General features: G+C 37.5%; 1 protein-coding gene across 2 annotated transcripts in view; it reads right to left on the bottom strand.

Annotated features, from left to right (window-relative positions):
* The window catches only part of ARL6IP6 (ADP ribosylation factor like GTPase 6 interacting protein 6), a 453,211-nt gene that overhangs the window by 206,926 nt on the left and 232,017 nt on the right, over window positions 1-14,268 (bottom strand). The window contains exon 4 of one of the 2 annotated variants that reach the window (XM_057317806.1): window positions 12,296-12,365. In XM_057317806.1, the coding sequence (XP_057173789.1) occupies window positions 12,305-12,365 (61 nt within the window). In that variant the 3' untranslated portion in view covers window positions 12,296-12,304. Of the gene's footprint in view, window positions 1-9,824; window positions 12,366-14,268 lie in introns of those variants that run through there. The other variant, XM_057317809.1, reaches the window with a different exon arrangement.

The following is a 14,268-nucleotide window of genomic DNA, read 5'->3' as shown; positions in this document are numbered from 1 at the left end:
ATTTCCTTCAGCTCAGAGGTATTATGCAAAACTCACCAGGACACTGAAGGAGCTGAGAAAGTTTGGGAGCTTCTGTCCTTGTCAATTGCGAATTTTCCTTTATTTGGCTTCCCCTTGCCTTCCCGTTTTATTTTTGTTTATATTCCCACCCAGTTGTTGCTTATTATGATTTCTTTCAGTTTGTTCTTTTTGGTAATCATGATATATCTGTTCACTGTCATTGGTTCTGATTCTTTTTTCCTGATTTCTATCATAATTTCTTTCTCTTCTCCTCTTTAATAATTTCTTTTTTTATAACAATTTTTTATTATGTTATGTTAGTCACCATACAGTACATCCTTAGTTTTTGATGCAGTGTTCCATGATTCATTATTTGCATATAACACCCAGTGCTCCATGCAAAACGTGCCCTCCTTAATACCCATCACCGGCCTATCCCAATCCCCCACTCCCCTCCCCTCTGAAGCCCTCAGTTGGTTTCCCAGAGTCCATAGTCTCTCATGGTTCATTCCCCCTTCTGTTTACCCCTCTTCATTCTTCCCTTCCTTCTCCTACCGATCTTCCTGCGATTTCTTATATGTTCCATAAATGAGTGAAACCTCTGTAATAATTTCTAAATCACCCCATTATTATCTACTTAATTGCTCTGAAGTATCACATTGTAAATAAAAGAAAATTGACTCTGTGAAGCTCTATGTGCACGCACATAAATATCTGTTTTATATGGTGTGTGTGTGTGTGTGTGTGTGTGTGTGTGTGTGTGTGTGTGTGAAGCCAATCATGTGCCTCAGCCTTCTTCTAAAAGGGATGTGTCGCAGTGATTTGACCTCACACAGTTGTGGAGGCTGGTTGAACAGTGTCTGTAAGGCTGTTACCTACACATCTGATGCTGGAGTTTGAAGTTCACAGGCAGGAGGTCAAGAAGGAATGATGAATGTAAAGCTGGAGAGAGCAAGGTAAAGCTGGAACTCACAAGCACACAATGAGCTAAATCTAGGTCAGTTCTCTTGACTCTGACCTTAGTGGTATGGGTGTCCAGCAAAAGCTCGGTCCCTACATCATGGAATTAAACACACATGCACACACCTAAAGGCAGGTCAGAGACAGTGAGCAGCTACAGGCCCAGGGAGCACCTCGCAGCAGCAGGGAGAGGCAGCAGATCAGCAACAGCCTGTGTGCACTACAAAACGGCCAATGCCTCACTGCTGCCTTCCAGGTCTCACACAGGTGCCTCCCTTGGGGCTAACTCTTACTGGAAACATTCAGGAAAGGGGATTCTGGGAGACTGAATTCAGCCTAGCCAAGTAGATACCAAAAGCCACCAGCCATACTACCTTGGTCCTTTACCAAAGTAACTTATAGTTATAGGCAAAACAGGTGTTCATTAAAAGATAGCTATCAGAAATTCAATATATAAAAAATTTAAATGACTAGTTTGAGAGGAAGTTGAGAAGAGTATAGACAGTAGTTAATAGGACTGACATCTACTTTCAAGTAGATGGTGAAGAAGTAGTGTTCCAGTGAGGGAGAATGGCAAAGTCCCAGAGGCAGGAATAACCAGGTATTCCAAGGCAACTGCAGATCAATCTAGTCAGAGCAAAGAGTCTGTGAAGCAGGGAGTGGGTCAATGAGTCTGGAAAGGAAGGTTGGAGCCAGTCCACAGTCCCCAATGCCAAGCCTATTTCTGGCTTTGTTTTGCAGACAGATGAGAAGTTCTCATGATTTATCCAATTCACTGCTATCCGTTCTGATTCTTTTGCCTGGTTTCCATCTTTATTTTTCTCCACTCTACTCTATGAAACGATTCTCTACCCTTGTATTAACATCATGTGTTGGGTGTAATGAAACATTATATTATATAGAAAAAGAAATTGGTTTAGTCGTGGTGTAAGGCAAATGGGGTATGGGATATAAGCAGAATTTTAAGATGGTGACCCTGATGATAGTGCACAAGGACAAGAGGAAACTGAAGACATATATAACCTTCTCTCCCAGAAGCATTCCTCACAAACTAAAACTGGAAGTCAGACTATAATTTAGAGTCTTTGGCTATGATTCAAAGCGTCTTCCCATAGTTTGCAGGAACCCCCGTCTGTTCAATATCCTAATAAGCCATGTTACTCTTTCTATCCAGAAGATGGTTAAACACCTTCCATTCCCATTTTAAGGCCCATTGATGAGAAAGGCAGACCCCAGTGAGATTCATGCTGGGTTGGTGGTTAAGGGCAATGGCATCCAAATAAGTTTTCCTTAGCTCTATGTCCTCTCCCGTGGAGCTTCTGGTACTAGGACAGCCAACTCCTCCTGTAGACTAGGACATCCTCACAGCCTCTCCCCTGGGATGAAACATCTCCAGGAACCTGGGTCTACTAATTGCTCCTGCAGGCTGCAATCAGCAACTAATAGTCTTTCATTGGACAGAAACCCACTCTCATCCCACAGTCTTGTGCTCCAGTGGCTCCAGAAAGAGAACCAAAGCAGGGACTCCTGCTCAGCTTGTTTTAGTGGAAAGAGCCCTGGGCTGAGATCCAGGAGAGCTGGATTGCAATCCCTGTTCTGCAGCTCATTAGCTGTGAGATCTCGGGTACAAGCAAGATATAGCCTGTGTGAACTTTGTAAAATAAGTTGGTTAAATTAGATACTCCCTAGGGTTTCTTCCAGCTGTAGTTATTTTTATTTTGAGATATGCTAATTAAAATGAAATCCAAATTTTACTTATCAGATGGCAAAAATGAAAAGAATACTACTATTCACTGTCAGCATGGCCTCTTACACTGCAGATGAGAGATAAAATTAGTAAGAAAAAGAAGGTAAACATTTGCCATTATATAGAAAAGCTGTTAAAATACACATATTCTCAGGAATCCTAAGCCCTAGAATAATTGATTTCAAGGGCATACCCTGCATATATGCAATGACACAATTATACTGACATATATTACAACATTGCTTATAATGATAAAAACAAAAATAATAAAATATGCACTAAGTCATGATTAAAGAAATTATAGTAAATCCATGCGATGGTATAGCATAAAGTAACTTAAAAACATTGTAGAGAAACATTTAATAAAATAGAAAAGTTCTCTATATTAATACAGAAAAGGAAGTGACTTACTTAATATTTCATTAAGTCATCCAGCATGATCTCAATTTCTTTATATAAATATAAATATATAACAATACTTTCCCAGCTCTGACTTGCCTATGAGAAAGTCATACTGTTTTTAACAGTCAGTTGACAATATATGTGAGTCCCCATTCTTCAGAAATCCATGCTTCTGTCAGGCTCCCCATTCAGGAATGTCTGGGACTCTCAAAGAAAGCTTACTTCCTCCAAAATCCACTGCTGCTCCAGAGTCCTAATGGTGGGTCTATGCCCCAATATAACTGACTTGCAAGTCTTCTCTCTTCTAATGCAATTAGCTCCAAGTGAAAAATCTATAGAAATTTGAAAGAGTAATGTTTTCAAAAACCAAACCTGATCTTCTCTGCCTCTCTTCTCCTTTTTAAAATTATGGCTTGCCATTACTCTAAGGGGTAAGGATAAAATGTGTTAAGTGGCCTACAAACTCCTATAGTCTTGCCTGGTGTATCTTCTATGTGCCTCTCCAGCCTCAACATATCACAGCCTCTCTTTCCACTTCAGCCACGTTGGGTCTTCTCTCAGTCTTTCATACTCTTCGTGCTCCCTCCTACCACAGGGTCTTTGCACTTTCTATTTAATTCTCTTCCTATAAAGTTCTTGCCCTGCTGTTTCATCTAGTTAATTCTTTCTCATGCTTTTGTTTTCAGTTTGTCATCTTCTCAGAGAAGGGACCTTAAGGCTACCAGACTTGGTAAATTATCCGTATTACACATTCACGCAGCATCACGTGGCTTTCTGTTACAGCACTTGATCACAGTTGCAAATCTAATGACTTTAATCATATGACTTGACTAAAAAAGAGAAGCTGTGACTATTCTCTCCTTCTCGTCCTCTCCCTTTTTCTTCCCCTTCCCTCCATCTTCTACTTCTTCTTCTCCTTCTTCATCAACATTTCATTCACACTTAGCACAGTGTCTGGTACATATTTTCGGAATGAATAACCACAGTCTATTTCAGACTCTTTCATAGTAGAGGTGGAGGGGGGTCAAAATGGCCCCTACAATTGAGAATCTCCACCCATCTCCACACGCTGAGCCCAGGACCCTAACTCTCCCTTTATCCCTGAAAAAAAAAACGGTCTCCCAACCACCCCAATCAGGCCTGCTTGGTGGAGATGTCCAAGTATTTGGAAAAAACTCCTGCCTCTATTCACAAATTGTGGCCTGAATTCCAAGGTCCAGAGAAGTCATTACGATATATTATAGCCCTTTCTCAAAGCACAGACTATTCAGGCTTAAATATTTTCTAAATGCAATTGCACTAATACAGACCCAGCTCACTGCACAGTCTTCCCTCCAGGGTTGGTACAGCCTCAGGATCTCCCACAATACGACTTCCTGAGGACAAACAATAATTTTAGCCATAGGACAGCTTAAATCCAGATGTAGGGAAAACAAATTACCTAATTCTAGAGCACCTCAATTCTGCTAACGATAATCTGAATTAATATTACTAAATATATTAGTTAACATCTCGAATTCAAGCATCAGCATTTGGACCACTTCGCTACCTTTACTTGAGAAATTATCTAATATTTACAAGTAGAAAATGGACCAAGTTCATAAAAAGGGAATTTTTGATAGATGCAAAGCACGATTTTTATCCTAGGTGAGAGAAGCTGTTTACAACTCTCCAAAATGGCACTTTTCTAGCTTCTACAATTCAAGAGCTTCGTTCTCCCAAGGTATCTGTCTACACACACAAAGACAGGCACAGGCACATGCTCACAGAAGATTGTTCCAGGGCTGGCTTCTCTTCAGAATGAGTAGTTCCTGGACTCTGTGTTGATCATGGCCCAAGACACTAAACAGAAGGGGGGTGATGGTGAGGTGAACCTGAGGGTAATCCTCCTTGAGTGGTATCCCACAGTTTTCAAAGAGGTCAGTCTAAGATGATCTCTTTTCAGTTTGGTTACACAATTGAGTTAGCTGCCCAGACTCTAGGACAAAGAAAAGGGCTGAAGCAACTGTTTCTCTGGTACATTCTAACAGATTGAATAACAGAATGTTTCAGATTCCCTTGGATACATCAGTCCACTAGTAGAAAAACCAACTTAGTAAAAGTTTAGTGCCAAAAATTAGTGTACTCATATATATTTTAAATTTTTTGAGCAAAAGAGAAAAGAAAGGAGAGGAATCACGTAGTCCAAGGGGCTGAACTATGGATAAGTAATCAATGAATATCTTTTTTTTTTTAACTTTGATAGTTAGACAATGGTTAACAAAATGTTGAAAGATTGAGGTTGCTTTTTTTAAAAGAAATATCTTGAGGGAAAAAAAACCAAATCTGCACAAGAAGCTTGTATTTTAAAAATAACAGCACTAGATTTAAAATGCTGGTAATACTATATACTGTATTTACAAGGATTTAGTGGAAAACTAGATACAATTATAAAGGACTAACTAGACAGTCCAGTAGAGTAGCCCTCTTTTCCCCAAGTTCAAGACCTGTGCTCTTTCCACTATAATATAATAAAGTGTTTAACATGTCTCTAGAAAAACATCTACTTATAAGATGTGCCATGATAACATGGCCCTTACATGGCAGTCTTTCCAGAAATGTAGCAGATACTCCCTTACACATACACCGCAATGCATATATTACTCATACTTCTACAGGGCTTTAAGGGTTTGTATAAAAACTTTAATCTTCTACCCTCGGAACATAACTACTTTCTGTATGCAGAAGTGTTTCCAATTTTAATGGAAATCATCTTAATTTCCCCCAAGAATATGTGTATTTTTCTAAATAGCGAGAATAACAAAATTCAAACAGTTAATTGCCTACTGCAAATTTAACTAAGAGAGACATTGCATAGGAAATGAATTTTTGCTAAAAAAAACTAATAGAGATTCACTAAGAAAGCAAGCCCAAAGAAAATTAATTCTTACATGAACTTTAAAACACAGCGAACTAAATGCCTCTCGTTGAAAATGTCCATCAGTACTAAAACATACATTGCCAGTTTTGCATTAATCTAGGAAATGTATCCTTATAGAAACACAGAATTCAATTTGTCTTTTATAAACTATATATACACATACCCTCCTCCACTGAAAACATGCAGCTGCTTGAAACAAACTCTATCTTCTTTCAAAACTTTGGCAGAAATAGAATTCTATAGTAACTATAGTCTTGAAACTGTCTTAGAAATTTCACACAGGAGCAATCGTTTAGTACTTAGACATATGGGTGTCAAATTTATATATATCTTCTACTATCCCCACACCTACAGAATGTTTTCCTTTGCCACATGGCATAAACAGTCAAAAATATTCCCAGTATCCTCTGGTTGTCAGGTAGTCAAAGTCGCTAGCTAGTAGCATATAAAGAGTGATTCCATATATGTCCACTTTGAAATAATTTTGAGCACTACAGCTTGCTAAGAGCATTGGGGGATAGGCTATTAACAAAAACCACCCAAGGTCATCCTTCCATTAAATTTAAAACCTCTAATAGAGAAAAGATGTGGAACTATAGTTCTATAATATCAGAAACCAAAGGAGACATAAGGGAAAAACAAATTAATTCCATGGCAAGTGGGAAGGAAGGAGTAGGTCAGGGAAAATGCCCTAAAGAAGCTGACCCTTTGAGTCAAATTTGATGTGATAGGTAGACTTTATATAGAGAGGAGGAAAAGGACATTTCAGACTGAGGGAATAGCTTGAAGAATAGCAGAAAGGCAGGCAGGTGTAGGGCATATCAGGGAAAGGTGATTTCTTCTGTTCGTTAAGAGACAGAGGTATAGAAGGAAGAGAAAGGACATAATGGAAAATCACCCTGGAGAGCTAGATCAGGACTAGATCATGAAGGGATGTGAGTCTCATAATAAGTCACGTACACTTTAGTTGGTTGAATAGGGAGCCATGGGTAGGTTTTGAAAAGAATGACATAAAAGCTTCTCCTTAGGAGCAGTTGGGAGAATTTGGGAAAGGAAGCAATGTAAATGGCTTTTCAGGCCTAAACTAGGATCAGGCCAGCTGCAGAGGGAATTGAAAAGAGATGCCTATCAAAAAGCTGACATGAGAAAAAGAAATTCAAATGGCCAATAAACATGCAAAAAGATGATAAACGTCACTCATCATTAGGTGATTCAAACTAGAACAAGGAGGTGCCATTTATAATTTCATCAGATAGGCAAGAGTGAAAAATATTGATAATATGCAATTATCAGCAAGAACATGAAAAAATGGGAACTCTCCATGATGTTAAAAAAGAGTCCAAATTTATAAAACCTTTGTGGCAGTAACTATCCAAATTTAAGATTTAAACTTAAGATACGTTCCCTTTGACCTACCAATTACTCAAGTATTCAAACATACACACACAAATATAATGCAGCATTGGAAAACTTGGAAACAGATAGCAACAGGAAAGTGATAACTGATTAATAATTTATGGTGTAAACATTCAATATAATTCTGCACAATCCTTAAAAAGGAATGAAGCAAATTTATACACCATGAAATAAGTTTTCATAATATAGTATCATTTGTTAACATAGGAAGAGGAGGGACAATTAAAGATGTGACTAGGTTCCTAAGCCTGAATGTGTATGTGTAAATAAAGAGACCAACAGACAAGGTTAAAATGATATAAGGCAGACTATCCCTCTAAACTTAGTGGGATCAGGAGAAAGAGAAGACCTGGAGAGGAAAAACTTTTACTTTTTACTTCATACAATTTGAGGCTCTTCAAATTGTTTACCAAAAAATGTCTTAACTTTGTAATTTAAAAAGTTTTTAAAGAAGCAAAATGGTTCTAGATGGACAAAAAACATTAGGAATCTTTCAGAAGTTCTTCAAATAATATGACAGTATGACATCACATTAGTAAGTGAAATTTGTGAGTATTTGGTCAAAGAAAAAAAATTAACAAATTTTACAAAAATTTAACTGGCAATAACCTTGACAGACAAATAGTGTTTGTTTATCTGTTTGTGGTTTGGCCAGAATTCTAATCCCTAAAGAATCCTGGTGCACAAAAATGCCAACGGAGCCAAATTCACAGGCTTTCCTTGTCAGCATTCTATAACATCAAGAGACCGTTTACAGAGGAGAATGGCCAGAAGAGAACTGCCACCATTCTAGTCTCTGTTTTTATGAGTTTGGCTTTTTTAGATTTCACATATAAGTAATATCATACAATATTTGTCTCTCTCTGTCTGACTTATCTCACTTAGAGTAATGCCCTCAAAGTACATATCTATGTTGTCATAAATGGCAGGATTCCCTTTTTTCTTACGGCCAAATAATATTCCATTAAAGATAAATCACATACTAGAGGCTGGGGTGTGAGAGAATTGAGGAGATGTTGTTTAAGGGTACAAACTTGCAACTAATGGATAAATAAGTCCTGGAGATCTAATGTATAGCATAGTGATTATAGACAACAATACTGTATTATAAACTCCAAAGTTGCTATGACACTAGATCTTAATTGTTTCCACCACAAAAAAGAAATGATTAATTATGTAAGGTGATAGAGTAATTAGCTAACACTACAGTGGTAATGATACTGCAATAAATAAATGTATCAAATCAATATGTTATACACCCTAAATTTATACAACATTATATGCCAATTACATATCAATAAAAATAAATAGTAAGTTAGCAAGCAAGTAAATAAATAAATAAGATTTCCTCAGGGGAAGAGAGAATTGCTCTTTATTTATTTTTTTCTTTTTTTTTTTTTTTTTTTAAGATTTTATTTATTTATTTGACAGAGATAGAGACAGCCAGCGAGAGAGGGAACACAAGCAGGGGGAGTGGGAGAGGAAGAAGCAGGCTCATAGCAGAGGAGCCTGATGTGGGGCTCGATCCCGGAACTCCAGGATCACGCCCTGAGCCGAAGGCAGACGCTTTAACCGCTGTGCCACCCAGGCGCCCCTATTTATTTTTTTCTAAAGATTTTATTTATTTATTTGACAGAGAGAGACAGCCAGCGAGAGAGGGAACACAAGCAGGGGGAGTGGGAGAGGAAGAAGCAGGCTCTTAGCGGAGGAGCCTGATGTGGGGCTCAATCCCAGAACGCTGGGATCACGCCCAGAGCCGAAGGCAGACGCTTAATGACTGCTCCACACAGGCGCCCCGAGAATTGCTCTTTAAAACCTTAAACTGGAATCTCAACCTTTGCTTTATTTGAGGTAGAATTTCTAGTTTCACATCAAGAATTGGTTGTCATCTGAAACATACTTATGACTATATTCTAAGTTCACTCTTGGCAGCACCATTGTTCACAATGTGTCATAAAAGATAAACAGAATATTTATCTTCTGTGCATTTGTAATGAAGAAAGCACAACTAGAGCAAGTAGAAGAGAGGAAAGAAAATTAATGATGAAAACGACGTCAGAAGCAGTTACTGGTAAATGTCAGATTTCATATGTCTTGATATCACAGCTCATGTTTTCAAACAGAAAATAATTACTTTCCACAAAACTACCTGAAAAAATTTAAGCTGTATCATCACCCTTCACAAATTCAGACTAACCATGAATAAGACTGGTCTAAACCAGATAAAAATCAGGAGAGAAAATGTATAATACAATCAGATTTGAAAGACATTCAAAACATAAAATGTCAGTGTTATTGAGCTTGTTAGATTATAAACTCATTTTGTTTCCAACAAAGCTCAATTGGAAAATAAATCCCAGATAAAAGAAATGATATGGTGGGCAGACTGCTTGAAAGAAGCTTAGGAGGTACCTGGGTGGCTCAGTGGGTTAAGCATCTGCCTTCGGCTCAGGTCCTGATCTCACGGTCCTGAGATCAAGCCCCTTTTGGGCTCCCTGCTCCATGGGAAGCCTGCTTCTCCCTCTTCCTCTGCCCCTCCCCCTGCACTTGCTCTCTCTCTCAATCTCTCTCTCTCAAATAAGTAAATGAAAAATCTTTAAAAGAAGAAGAAGAAGAAGAAGAAGAAGAAGAAGAAGAAGCAGCTTAGAATTAAGTTAAGCCTCTGGAAAATCATCACCTTAGAAATAGGAATTTGGCCCTTCAGAATCTCATTATCACTGTCTCTTAACGTTTTCCCTTAATGTTAAGATTTTTGCTTTTATCAAGAATAATTAAAATATATAGATGTATAACTTGCCTTCAAATTCAGTGGAAAAATATTATTGAAGTCATTCATTGTCCATTACATTACTCAACAGCAACTGTTTTTTTAGTTCTTGGTATTAAAAGGTGTTGCAAAATAAGTATACATGTTGCAATCTTGTTTACACCACTAATCTGCTTAGTTGAGTGTAATACAAAGCTAAATGTCAACAAACCCCCACATGGATTACAAAAATTTCTAAACGTGTATTTCTCTGTTCGTGTTGTATTGCATGTGCACCAACAAATTATTTGGCAGATTCTCTCCTCTGAGCTATCAAAGTTATAAATTAAAACAAAAATTGGTATATTCTTTTCATAATCAGTTGGTATAAAATATAAATTAATTCACACATAAGGAAAAACAGAATAAATTAAAACTATTGAAAAAATACTATTGAACTATTGGAAAAAAGAACCCAAAATAGGTTCTGTGGCAACATATAAAGGTTTCACATAATTGTATTCTGTTTTTTTACAAGTATTATTTATTTTTATTTGAGAGAAAGAGATAGTGAGTAGGGGAAGGGGCAGAGGGTGAGGAAGAGTCCTTTAAGCCAACTCCACACTGACTGTGGGGCCCAACTTGGGACTCAGTCTCACAACCCTGAGATCATGACCTGAGCTGAAACCAAGAGTTGGATGCTTAACTGACTGCATCACCCAGGCACCCTACATAATTGTATTCTAAAACATATATTTACTTAAGTCTAATATATACTTCAAAGTATGGAATGATTCTGAATTATATTCACCAATGGCTTTTGGAGCATCTAATCAATATTATCCATCATTCCTCACTTTGTGTTCTTGTACAAGAGTTAAATGTCAAATATTCACCGTCACTTTAGAATCAGCTATCCTAAAGGACAGCTCCAGACCCCAGACAGCGATCCCTTTAAGCAGGGAGTTAACACTCATAACTACTCAGAAATTTTCTGCATCTCTTAACAGAGATGTTAATGTTAATATAGCTAATAAGAACTAGCACTAACTTAACACCTACTGAGTCCTAAGGCATATGGCAAGTGGCTGGCATGCATCATGTTACTGAATTGTCCCAATGGTCTTACTAAGGTCAGCACACTTACTAGTTCCATTTTAAATGAAGCTGCAGATCACCGAGTTTAAGTAATCTACCTAAGGCACAAAACTAGGAACTGGCAGAATAGTATCCAAACCCAGAATTTGTGGCCCCCAAATGCACAGTCTTTTTTTTTTTTTAAAGATTTTATTTATTTATTTGACAGAGAGAGAGACAGCCAGCGAGAGAGGGAACACAAGCAGGGGGAGTGGGAGAGGAAGAAGCAGGCTCATAGCGGAGGAGCCTGATGTGGGGCTCGATCCCGTAACACCGAGATCACGCCCTGAGCCGAAGGCAGACGCCCAACCGCTGTGTCACCCAGGCGCCCCTTAAGTAATCTACCTAAGGCACAAAACTAGGAACTGGCAGAATAGTATCCAAACCCAGAATTTGTGGCCCCCAAATGCACAGTCTTAGTGCTACACTGAATCAGTATTACAAGAAATTATTTTCCCAATTTTTTTCAGAAAAGCAGTGCAAAAAGAGGATAGTTAAAGAAAACAAGTTTTTTTCCTGAAATTTTCTAAATAACAGCTAAATAAAATAAGAACTAAAATATATTTCATCATTTTATCTTAAAGTTTAGCTCATATTTGAGGATTTAGATAAAAAGTAATTTGGATGAGTTAGAAAATGTTAATCATGGGAAAGTAATTTTTTTAATTTAATTAAAATTTAGTCTTCACAGTTGATTCCTGTTGCAATTCCTGTTGCCTGGTTACCATAAGGCAGACATAACTAACTACACAAGAATTATCACAACTATACTAAAAACAATGAACATTTATCTCCCTATTGTACTGTTAAATACTGAATTATAAAATAGAGCAAATAAAGTTGTATTATATGCCTAACAATAGTCATTTAATATATAAACTAATGATTTCATCATTCTTTGTTGAGTCTTCTAATCTCCTACGTATATAACTGATAAATATATCTTTACTTTCAGTGACAAGAATACCTTAAGTCATCAGACCAGTGAATCATCCAAAGCGTTCTGTTGTTGACAGTAAGGACCCTTTTGATAAGCACTGTGGAGATAAGAAATGAATAACTTACAGTCAGGATAAGGAATATACAAAGAGAACATCTGTTGTTTTGCTGTCTGAAGATTTTTACACCTTTTTCTAATAATGAAACCCCTCTCACCTGCGGGAACTTATTCCTTGTAGTTCAAGCAGAGTTGAACTTAACACATCCCAGGCCACAGAGGTGGGCACAAGACCCCTAACTAAACAAAGTTGTCCCTCTCCTTGACCACAGCAATCGGGCATACTATTCAAAAAGGCTAATCATACTTTTCAGTGATGCTACTATATTTACACTAAGAGAGAGCTTTGGGGTCTCGCTTTAGGGCTGTGATCTGCAAGGATACAGGCTTGTGGTTACTAGCAGCTTATATTTCCAACCATTCGGGGAAATCTTGTCTGAAAATAAAATCAATAAACAGAAGTAGAGCTGAGTGATAGAACAGCACCATTTGGAGTCAGCTCTTCCTTTGGCCTTTACAGTTACATGAACCAACATACTTCCTTTTTGCCTAAGCTAATATGATCTGAGTTTCAACTGCAAGCAAAAAATTTGACAGATATAATTGTCTCAAAAGTGAAGTTACTTAATTCCCTCTTGACTATCGTTATACTTAAGAACGTGGGATTTGAAGATGATAACCACGAGCTGTATAAAGTCATATTTCATTTTTATTTGTTTCTAAAGCATTTCAAATTGGTAATAAATTGGAAATCCGTGAGTTAAGCACACTGCGTCCATACATTATAGTCACCAACAGTTGAGGAGAATGACTGTGGGAAAAAAAATCTTTCAAACAATACTTCACTTTAGTATCATGAGGCCTTAAATTCTATCACTGGAGGCCTTAAATTCAATAAGCCTTGCCATTTCCCATTTCTCTTTTGAGAAATAAATGACATTTAGGCATCCCGGTGTGAAATACTTAAAAAAATTTTCTCCATGACAGAAGAAGAGTAGGTGCAAAAGGTTCAGAAAGAAGGTAAAAAGTAAAAGGATCAAGAGAAGAAGAAGAAACGCCACAAATCAAGAGAAAATATTTGCAAAAGACATCTCTGATAAAGAAGTATTATCCAAAATACACAAAGAACTTTTAAAACTTAATAAAAGAAAAAAACAACCTGATTAAAGCATAGGCAAAAGATCTGAACAGACATCTCACCAAAGAAGATATACAGATATCAAATAAGCATATGAAAAGATATACAATGTCACATGTCTTTAGGGAATTGCAGAATAAATAAGATACCACTACACATCTATTAGAATGGCCAAAATCCAAAACGCCAACAACACCACCTGCTGGAAAGGATACAACAGGAACTCTCATTCACTGCTAGCAGGAATGCAAAATGGTACAGCCACTTTGAAAGATAGCTTCTTACAAAATTAAACATACTCTTCCCATACAATCCAGCAATTGCACTCCTTGATATCCAAATGAGTTGAAAACATGCCTACACAAAAACCTGCACATGAATGTTTATAGCAGCCCTATTCATAATTGCCAAAATTTGGGAGCAGCCAAGATATCTTAGGTGAATAGATAAACTGTCATACACTCATACAATGGAATATTATTCAGTGCTAAAAATAAATGAGCTATCAATCCACAAAAAGACATGGAGGAACCACGAATGCATACTGCAAAGTGAAAGAAACCAGTCTAAAGAGGCTACGTACTGCATAATTCCAGTTACATGACATACTAGAAGAGGCAAAACCAAGAAGACAGTAAAAAGATCAGTGGTTGACGAGGGCTTGGAAGGAGGAAGAGAAAAATAGGTGGCGCATAAAGGATATTTAGGGCAGTGAGGTTATCCTGTAATGTATTATAATGGTGGATACGTGTCATCATACATTTGTCAAAACTCACAGGATGTGTAGCACAAAGAGTGAACCCTA

The sequence above is a fragment of the Ursus arctos genome, unplaced genomic scaffold, assembly GCF_023065955.2.
Source record: "Ursus arctos isolate Adak ecotype North America unplaced genomic scaffold, UrsArc2.0 scaffold_1, whole genome shotgun sequence".
NCBI lineage: Eukaryota > Metazoa > Chordata > Mammalia > Carnivora > Ursidae > Ursus > Ursus arctos.
This window is presented reverse-complemented; position numbering and strand designations above follow the sequence as displayed.